The sequence below is a fragment of the Phasianus colchicus genome, chromosome 16 (genome assembly GCF_987193195.1).
Source record: "Phasianus colchicus chromosome 16, bPhaCol1.hap1.1, whole genome shotgun sequence".
In the NCBI taxonomy this organism is placed as follows: Eukaryota; Metazoa; Chordata; class Aves; order Galliformes; family Phasianidae; genus Phasianus; species Phasianus colchicus.
In genome coordinates this window covers 3,787,804-3,796,442 of record NC_143451.1, presented here as the reverse complement: position 1 = coordinate 3,796,442, position 8,639 = coordinate 3,787,804, and the positions used below count along the sequence as shown (strand labels likewise).

The 8,639-nt window shown below is 70.0% G+C and overlaps 3 protein-coding genes across 8 annotated transcripts in view; 1 reads left to right on the top strand and 2 right to left on the bottom strand.

The window, feature by feature from the left end:
- The first annotated feature begins 540 nt into the window (after nucleotides 1–540).
- Nucleotides 541–5,386, top strand: GLIS2 (GLIS family zinc finger 2). Of its 2 annotated transcripts, none has more exons than XM_031595284.2 (6): nucleotides 541–1,012; nucleotides 2,082–2,451; nucleotides 2,552–2,722; nucleotides 2,814–2,947; nucleotides 3,118–3,236; nucleotides 3,327–5,386. In XM_031595284.2, exons 2-6 carry the CDS (start codon nucleotides 2,101–2,103, stop codon nucleotides 4,085–4,087), a joined length of 1,536 nt encoding a protein of 511 aa, XP_031451144.2. In that variant the 5' UTR covers nucleotides 541–1,012; nucleotides 2,082–2,100; the 3' UTR covers nucleotides 4,088–5,386. The 2 variants fall into 2 exon arrangements, with proteins under 2 accessions (XP_031451144.2, XP_031451143.2); XM_031595283.2 differs by having other exon boundaries at nucleotides 2,079–2,451.
- A 586-nt stretch (nucleotides 5,387–5,972) lies between these two features.
- Nucleotides 5,973–7,866, bottom strand: PAM16 (presequence translocase associated motor 16). Of its 2 annotated transcripts, none has more exons than XM_031595285.2 (5): nucleotides 7,681–7,866; nucleotides 7,319–7,403; nucleotides 6,944–7,083; nucleotides 6,589–6,654; nucleotides 5,973–6,132 (listed from the first exon to the last, which is right to left on the bottom strand). In XM_031595285.2, exons 1-5 carry the CDS (start codon nucleotides 7,849–7,851, stop codon nucleotides 6,046–6,048), a joined length of 549 nt encoding a protein of 182 aa, XP_031451145.2. In that variant the 5' UTR covers nucleotides 7,852–7,866; the 3' UTR covers nucleotides 5,973–6,045. The 2 variants fall into 2 exon arrangements, with proteins under 2 accessions (XP_031451145.2, XP_031451146.2); XM_031595286.2 differs by having other exon boundaries at nucleotides 7,705–7,866.
- A 63-nt stretch (nucleotides 7,867–7,929) lies between these two features.
- The window catches only part of CORO7 (coronin 7), a 35,848-nt gene continuing 35,138 nt past the window's right edge, over nucleotides 7,930–8,639 (bottom strand). For 3 of the 4 annotated variants that reach the window (XM_031595280.2, XM_031595276.2, XM_090151824.1), the window contains 3 exons: nucleotides 8,447–8,582; nucleotides 8,129–8,374; nucleotides 7,930–8,058 (listed from right to left, as the gene is read on the bottom strand). In XM_031595280.2, coding sequence (XP_031451140.2) covers nucleotides 8,139–8,374; nucleotides 8,447–8,582 — 372 coding nt within the window. In that variant the 3' untranslated portion in view covers nucleotides 7,930–8,058; nucleotides 8,129–8,138. The remainder of the gene's footprint in view (nucleotides 8,059–8,128; nucleotides 8,375–8,446; nucleotides 8,583–8,639) is intronic. The other variant, XM_031595277.2, reaches the window with a different exon arrangement.

The window sequence follows — 8,639 nt, the reverse complement described above, 5'->3', positions numbered from 1 at the left end:
CCTTATCCCATTCAATCCCGTCCCCACCCCACCCATCCCACCCCACCCCCATAGGGGCCGCAGAGCTCACAGCCCCCACGGGGCTCACCTATAGGGCCGTGCTCTCGGCCCGGACCCCCCCGGCTGCTCCCCCCGAGGCGGGTGACGGCAGCCCTCCCCCCGCGCACCCCGGGACGGAGACCCGGAGCCCCACGGTGGGCGGCACGGGGACAGAAGGTGACAGCTGCCGGCGTGCCGGGCGGGGCGCGGCCGTTCGGCGGACGTCCCCGGGGGTCCGACGGTTCCGCCGCGGGGCTGCGCCCGGAGCTCAGCTTCACCGCCCACTCGTGACCCCCCCACGCGTGACACGGGGCGGCGCGCCCCACCCGCGGGCAGCCCACATCCTGCCCCCGGAAGGAGCCCCGGGGACACCCCCCGCCCTCCTCCCTTCCCCCGCGGGGGGTGACGTCATAGGGAGGCCCTGCCAGGCGTGACGTCACGGAGCGGCGCTGCCGTCACGCGGGACATTCGCCCCCCCCTAAAAAATACATCCAAGTTAACGAAGAGCGGAGGTTTGGAGGGGGGGAGGAGGTTTCCATCACCCCACGCGTGACACCCCGCGGTGACCCCACGCAGCGTGCGGGAGAGATCCGTGTGCGGGTGCGTGGGGTGGGGGATCCGTCCTCCTGCCACCCGTGGGTTTTTCTTTTTTTTTCCCCCCTCTATCCCCCCCCTCCCCACGCGGGGCGGGCCCAGGCATGCGCTCAGCTCCCACCCGCGAATGGCTGCCGGGGCGGCGGCGCGGCGGGGCCGGTCCTAGCGGGGAGCGCGGCGGGGCGGCCATAAATCACGGCGGGCAGAGCCCCCGCCCCGCCCCGGGGCTGCCGGGGGGGGCCCCGCCGCCACCACCACCGCCACCAACACCGACACCGCCGCCGCCGGTCCCGGTCCCCGCGCAGATGTGGCGGAGCCGCCCGGTGTCCCATCGGCGGGGGGGTCCGCTCCGCCGCACCCCGCGCTGAGCCGCCCGCAGGTAGGGATGGGGATGGGGATGGGTCCCCAGATGGGTGACAGCTCCGCCTCGGGGGATGGATGGGTGAGGGGGGGGTGGTGTCCCCCCGCTTTTCTCGCCTTTGTGTCACCCACCCGTGACCGCGTCCTTGCGCTGTTGGCACGGGGAGAGGCCCCCCCCCCCACACACACTCTGGATGGGGGGTGATGCTTTTTATTATTTTATCAAGGAGGAATCAATGATGCCATCGGGTCGCCGGGACCCCCACGGGCCCCCCCGCTGCCGGTTCCGGCAGCGGGGGGGCCCGTAGGGGTCCCGGCGACCCATGGGGGATGTTTAATGGGGGGGGGCCCCGCCCCATCGCGGCTCCTCCGCATTCCTCAGCGTCTGCGCCGAGCTGGAGCCCGGCCAGGGTGGGGGGCCCCCGGGGCGGCGGCGGCAGCAGTGAGGGTGGGGGAGTTGGGGGGGGGGGAAGCCGTGTGTATGTGTGTGTATATAAAAACCGACGGGGGGGTTGGGGAAGGAGAGGTTGGGGGGGGGACGACGACCGGACCGTGCCACGTGTGCTGGGTGCGCTGTGCCCCCAGCCCGGCCCCACGGCCGCAGGAAAAGGGATGGGGGCACCGAGGGTGGGGTGGGGTGAGGAGGAGCCCGGGGGGGGCCCCCCCGCAGCAGCCCCTGCGCGGCCCCCGGCGGGGAAGGGGCCCCGGAGGGGGGGAGGAAGCCGGGGATGGGGCCAGCGCGCTCGGGTCACGGCGGGGCTGGAGCCGCCGCCGCCCTGGGAAAGGGCTCCAGAGGGCGGGCGGGCGGGGGGGGGGGTACTGTCACACCCCCATAGCGCAGACGTTTCCCCCCCCCCCCTCCGGGGGCCCGCAGCTCCCGCACTGCCCTTTGCCCGCAGCGGAGGTGGTGGTGGTTGTTGTGGGGGGGGGGACAGCAGCTCCGTGCCAGCGCCCCGCGGCCTTGAGCCCTCGCCAGCCCCGAGGGAAGGGAGGGGGGGGGCGGTGTGGGGATGAGGGTGGAGGCACTGGGGGCTTTACGGCTGTGCGCCCCCCCCCTCCCCGTACCACCACGCACGCCTTTACAGCAGCACCCCCCCGGCCGGCGCCATGCATTCGCTGGACGAGCCGCTGGACCTCAAGCTGAGCATCTCCAAAGTGCGGAGCGCCCGAGAGAAACGGGAACGCGGCCCCCCCGGACCACGGCCCCGTGCCGTCCCCCCCTCCGCCGCCGCCCCCCCGCCGGTCGGGGAGAGCCGGGGCTCCGCGCGGGGGGGGCGGCGGGCAGGGCCGGGCCCCGGGCTGTTGGCACACTCCAAAGCGCTGGAGAAGCGCTTCCCGGCCCTCCCCGTCATGGACCTCAGCCTCTCGCCCCCCCCCGGCGTGGAGTCCCCGGGTGGGGGCAGCGCTTCGCTGTCCCCCGAGCGGCACAGTGACCCCCCCGTGCCCGCCCTCCCCCACGTGAGTACGGCCGCGCGTCCCCTCCCCCTCGGTGCCACCCCGTCGTGTCCCGGAGAGGGGCCGCACGTCGGCCCTCACCCCCCGCCCCGTCCCGCCGTAGGATTTCCAGTCCCTGCGCTACATCGACGGCATCCCCGGCTCCTTCCAGTTCTTCCTGCCGCTGGGCGCGGGGGGGGCTCTGCACCTGCCCTCCTTCCTGCCCCCCCCCAAGGACAAACGCCTTTCCCCGGAGCTGCCCCTCCCCAAGCAGCTCGTCTGCCGCTGGTCCAAGGTCAGGCGGGGGCATGGGGCCGGGCGGGGGTGGGATGTGGGGCTGGTGGGGGAGGGGGCCCTCGCTCACCTCCAGCGTCCTTTTCCCTCAGTGCAACCAATTCTTCGACCTCCTGCAAGACCTCGTGGACCACGTCAATGACTTCCACGTCAAACCCGAGAAGGACGCGGGGTACTGCTGCCACTGGGAGGGCTGCGCCCGCCACGGCCGCGGCTTCAACGCCAGGTGGGTGCAGGGGGGGGGCAGCAACCTGTAGTGGGGGTGTGGGGATGGATGGCGGTGGGTGATGGACGGCGCCGAGCGGCGGTGCTGGGTGTCCCCATGGGGGCTGTGGGGGGGGCTGTAGGGGGGGCTGTGGGTGCCGTTCTTGGCTACCCGCGATGGTTCTGGCGCAGGTACAAGATGCTGATCCACATCCGGACGCACACCAACGAGAAGCCGCACCGCTGCCCCACCTGCAACAAGAGCTTCTCCCGCCTGGAGAACCTGAAGATCCACAACCGCTCGCACACCGGTGAGCGCAGAGGGCGGGAGGGGGGGGATGTGGGGGGCACGGAGCTGTGCTCGGCGGGGGGCTCAGATGCAGCGCTGTGCCGTCCCGCAGGCGAGAAGCCCTACATCTGCCCCTATGAAGGCTGCAACAAACGCTACTCCAACTCCAGCGACCGCTTCAAGCACACCCGCACGCACTACGTGGAGAAGCCCTACTACTGCAAGATGCCGGGCTGCCACAAGCGCTACACGGACCCCAGCTCGCTCCGCAAGCACATCAAAGCCCACGGACACTTCGTGTCCCACGAGCACCACGAGATGCTGAAGGCCCACGCGCCCCCCAAGGGCTCTGCGGACGCACCCTACGCCAACGGGGCGCAGCTCCTCCTGCCCAACCCCGCCGCCCTCTTTGCCCCCCACGCGCTGCCCGCTCTGCCCCTCCCGCTGGCTCCGGCCCCCCTCGACCTGAGCGCTCTGGGCTGTGGGGCCGGGGGTTCACTGCCCGCCCTGCCCGGCCCCGCGCTGCCCCTCAACGGCCCACTGAACTTGGCCAAGGGTCCGCTGCTGCCGTCGCCCTTCGCGGCCGGCGGCCTGGGGCTGCCCGTCATGTCGCTGCTGGCCGGCGGGGCGAAGGCCGAGGCTGATGAGGCCGAGGGGCGGAAAGGCAGCAAGGAGGGCCGCAAGGCGGGCGGCCGACGGACGGAGCCGGGTCGCCTGAGGGTCCCCCCTGAGAGCCTGGCGCTGCTGCCGGGGGCCGTGCTCGACCTCTCGACGGGGGTGGGCGCGGCGGGCAGCCCCCCCGAGGTGCTGCCGCCCGGCTGGGTGGTCATCCCGCCCGGCTCCCTGCTGCTCAAGCCGGCCGTGGTGAATTGAGGGCCGGGGAGGGGGGTGAGGGCAGGCCGTGACCCCGGCATCGCCCCCAACATCGCCCCAGGCCTGGGCTCGCGGCCACGTTAACCTTCACGAAAGAAGAACGGACTCTTCTGAGAATAGCAATAATCCCTCGGCGACCCCACGCTGCCACCCCGGCTCTGGGGGTGCGCCTGGGGGGCTCTGCCCTGCGCTGGGCAGCGGAGACGCCGCTATTTATTTATCGCCCAGACCCCCGCGCTGACGGAGCCCCGCTCGGGCTCTTCGCTCTCGCTGACTTGGCGTCTCCCTGCCCCGGGCCTCGGCCCCAACGCTGCCGGCGTGGGGACCCCCAGCTCCATGGCCAGGCCGCCCCGTGCCGCCTCCCCGGCCACCCCCGTGACAAGGCACACGGCCGCGTGTGCCGCTCGCCGTGCCGGCTCCGCACCGGGGCAGAGCCACCGTGTTTAGCTACGTTCATACCTAACCATGTACCGCAAGCGCACGCAGGCAGCGCGGGCAGGGCTGCAGGCTGGTGCACGTTGGCACTGGGCGGCTCAGCGCTGCTCAGCTCTGTGCCCGTGTTTCCAGATGAGCCCCCGGAGCCGTGGGGCAGCACCGGCGCAGGCTGGGCTCTGCGCTGCCGGACCCCATCCCGGCAAGAGGGAGAGTTTGGGCACGGCTGGATACGCGGCGCCCCTGCTCAGCTCCACCAGCAGCACCGAGAGGCAGGAGCCTCGGAGATGGGGGATGCCGCAGAAGTGCCCCATGGGCTCCAGTCTGCTGTCTCCACTCTGTCCCTTTCCGAGGGACCGCCCTCCAGCACAGGGGGCACAGCTGCCTCCCTCGCCCCGATGCACGCAGAAGGTCTGCCGTACCTCGCCCTGCCCACAGCTTTCTCTGAACCGAGGGTCTCCCTGACCCCGACCCAGCTGCACGGGCTCGGGAAGGGCCCCCTGCAGCACGCCCCGCGGGGAGCAGGTCTCCCCATGTCACTGTCCTTGGGCTGGGGTGCGGCGGCCGCCCGGCACTGCCACAGCATGGCATTTGGCCATCGACCAGGCCTCCCCGGCCGGTGTACGTTTTCTTGCTCATTTGTTGGTTTGTTGTTGCACATTCCAGGTCATCAGTATTTTAACGGTCTCTAAGTGCCTTTCTATTGTAGTTTCTGGGTTGTTTTTATTTTCCTCCTGTTGGGCTCCATCGCTGTTAGCATAGAGTTTAAGGACTACAGAAGCAAGAGATAAGCTAACGATTATAACACTATATTCCTCCATGGGAGAGGAAGTTTATTAAGAAAACAATAAAGTGAAGTTGAAGTAAGTTCCTGTTTCAGTCTGCAACCAGCTACCCGCCTGCGCCCAGGGCCCAAGGGCAGCAAGGAGCCAGAGGTGGGGACAAAGCACTGAGCTCCTGCCAGGGAACAGAGAGGAAGAGGGTGACACAGCTGCCATCACCTCAGAGCTGAGGGTTCAGCTGGCCCTGCCTGGCCTCCTGGGGGGAATGCAGTTGGGGACAGCCCTGCTGCGTCCCCACAAGGCTCCTCACCGCCGTGCCCGACCCAGTGCCCGCCCTGCTGCCCATCTGCATGCAGCTCCCCACTCTCACGTGGTGCAGAGCCAGAGGCATGCGTGCAGTCAGGCTGCGAGCATCCAACCCCCACTAAAATAGCTGCTGTGGCCTTCCCGGGTGTGATTTGAGCCCTGGCTGCCCTGAGGCCAAACTGGGGACACCCTTCCTTCCCAGTGCCACCTCCATCATCTGCAGGGCAGAACTCAGCCCGTGCCGGCCCCCTGCGGCTGGGTCAGGTTTCTGCACTGCACACCGACAGCTGGGGCACAGCACCAGGGCAGCAGCACGGCTGGGGCCATCCCCTGTCCCTCCCAGGGAGCAGAGCAGCCAGGCCAGGTGGTGGAGGACACGGCGTTTATTGGCCACCTATAACTTAAGGGAAAGGGAAGCAGGGATACGAGTGACAGGAGTCACGTCTCGGCTTTCCAGCCTTTCTCTTTCTCGTCCTTGGCCTGGATGCGCAGCTCCTCGTCCAGCCGCTCCTTGGCTCTCACCACCTGCAGGATGAGGGAACGGGCTGATGCAGAGGGCAGGGATGCACCCACGCCTCTCTGCCCACCAGCTCTGAGTCCTTCCTGCCTCAGCAGGACTCTGGAAGGGGTTCATCCATGCTGACTGCTAGCACTGCGGGTCCCTGAGCTCTGTGCTACCCTACGGACATCCTCGAGTGCTGGCAGGCCTCCAGCATGATGAAGGGTGGGGATAAAACCTATCCTCAACCCTTTTCTGGAACAGCACTGCTAGGCTGGTGCCAACAGTCAGCATTTCCCCTCTAAGCAGCCAGGAAGAGGCAGCAAAGCTCTCCCTTTGCAGCCCACTGATGGGTTCAGCCCAAGCAGGAAGCGGTACTGCCCCAAAACATCTGTTTCTGGAAGGTTCCTGCCCAATCAAAGGTAGCTAGACGGGCTGAGGGCAGAGCTGGGAGACTCCGCAACTCTCCCTCCTTTGCTCACCTTGGACTGCAGGTAGAAGGAGCCTCCCACTGACTTGTCGTTCACCTTGAATAAATGGTCGTAGTTCTGCCAAAGGAAAGCCTTCGTCAGGAGCTGCCTCCTGCACTCCCCCTCCCCAGATCCCAGTGGCCTCTGGCTCCCAGTGGCGAGGCTGCTTCATGCAGTGGTGACAGGCACCTTTGGAGGAGCATGTGTCTTTCCCCAGCAGCTCTGCTGGGCAAACTGTGCTGCAGCTGGAGCAGGGAGACCTCTCCCAGGATGAGCCATGGCCAGTGACTGTACCCACACACCTCCAGGAGCCCCCACCACCCCGTGCCAGCTTTCCCCAGCCACGTTGCTTTGAGGGAACCCCTACCTTTTGGATCTCCTCTGGGTTGAGATTGGAGACGTTGAGGATCTGCTGAGCTTCCTGGAGGCTGATGCCGATGATCCTGGAGGCGGCGGCGGACTGAGGCCTCTCTGAGCGGCCCCGTGCATCTGCTGCAGCTCGGCTCGCTGCCCGGGGACACCGTCAGTCCTCTGCCCACACCCCCAGAGTCCCCACAGCCACGGGGCTCCCAGGTAGGTCAGAGGCACGAAGCCCCATCCATGCCAGCCGCCCACGGGGTCACCCAGCTCCCCTCCCTGCCCAGCGCTGGGGAGGCGGCAGCAGGAGGGAGGCGTCCCCTCCCCGCACACAGCCCACGAGCACAGGGAGCGGGAGGCGCCCCGGGCCGGGCTCGGCTCCTACCTGCGAACTCCTGGCGCAGCGCTTTCATGAAGGCCCGTCCGACCACTTGGGCCCCCACCAGGATGATCTGCGCCAGGTACTTGGCCTGCGGGGAGCAGCCGGCCGTCACGGCCCCGGCCCCGCCCCACAGACACCCCGCCCCACAGACACCCCGCCGCCTGCCAGGCCCCGCTTCCCCCCGGCCGCGGCCCAGAACCGCCTCCACCTCCCCTGGCGCCGTCGCTCCGCACCCGGCCCCGTCCCGCGTCCGCAGTCCCCGGACCTCGCACCCCGAGCCCTGACTTCAACCCCCTCTGGCCCCGCCGCCCCGTCCCGGCCCCGCCGCCCCCTCCCCGAGCTCCGCGTCCCCGCTGGGGCCGCACAGCGATCCCCGCCCCGCCGCTCACCATCGTCCCCTCCGCCGCTTCCGCTCCCCGCAAGGGCGCGGGGTCAGAGAGCGGAGGGCGCGGGGCGGAGCGTCGCCCTCCGCCGGGCAACGGCGCCCCCTGGCGGCAGCGCCGAGCGGGGAGGTCCGGGCCGCGGGCGCCGCGCATGCGCGCTAAAGAGGCGGGAGAGCGGCCGCCATTTCCCCCCCGCCCCCGTTCCCTCACACAAGCACAGGAGCCACGGGCGGGGCTGCAGCGGCTTTAATGGCGCGGCCGCAGCGGCTGCGATGGCGGGCTCGGTCCTCTTGAGATGGCTCCTCTCCGGCGGAGGCCTGCGGTCCGCGCGGCGCCGTGAGCTCCGCCTGCGGCCTAGTCCTGCGGAGGCCGGGCTCGGTGAGGCCCAGGCCCGCTCCTCGCGGCCTGTCCGTCGTCCCGCCCCGCTTACCCACTCGGCCTCATCCACGCCCTCGAAGGAGTCCTGCGGCAGCGGGTCGTGGCGGTTCCCCAGCCGGGCCACCATGGCGCTGAGGAGCTGCGGGACACGCAGGGCCGTGGGTCGGGACGTCACGGGGCCGCGGTCCCGCCGCCCCCACGCTCACCTCCTCCTTCTTCTGCTCGTCCGTCTTCTCCCCCAGATACGCGGCCGAAGGGACGAACTTCCGTGCGGGCGCCTCCCTCGGGGCCTGGCTGACTGTGATGGCGGCGTGATGCGGGCCGGTCCCGCACCGAGCGGCCCCGCACCCGCTCGGCCCCGCGCACCCACCTGGCTCCATGTCGGCGGGACGGAGCTCAGCACGGCCCTGCTGCCCGTCCGCTCCCCCCAGCCAGGCGCTGGCGCTCAGGGCCGGCTCCCACCACACGCGGGTCGGAGGGAAGATGTCCTCTTGGAAATACTCTTTCTGCAGGGCGTGGGGCGGTGAGGACGGCCCGTCGCTTCGTCCCCCGCGCGGCCGAGC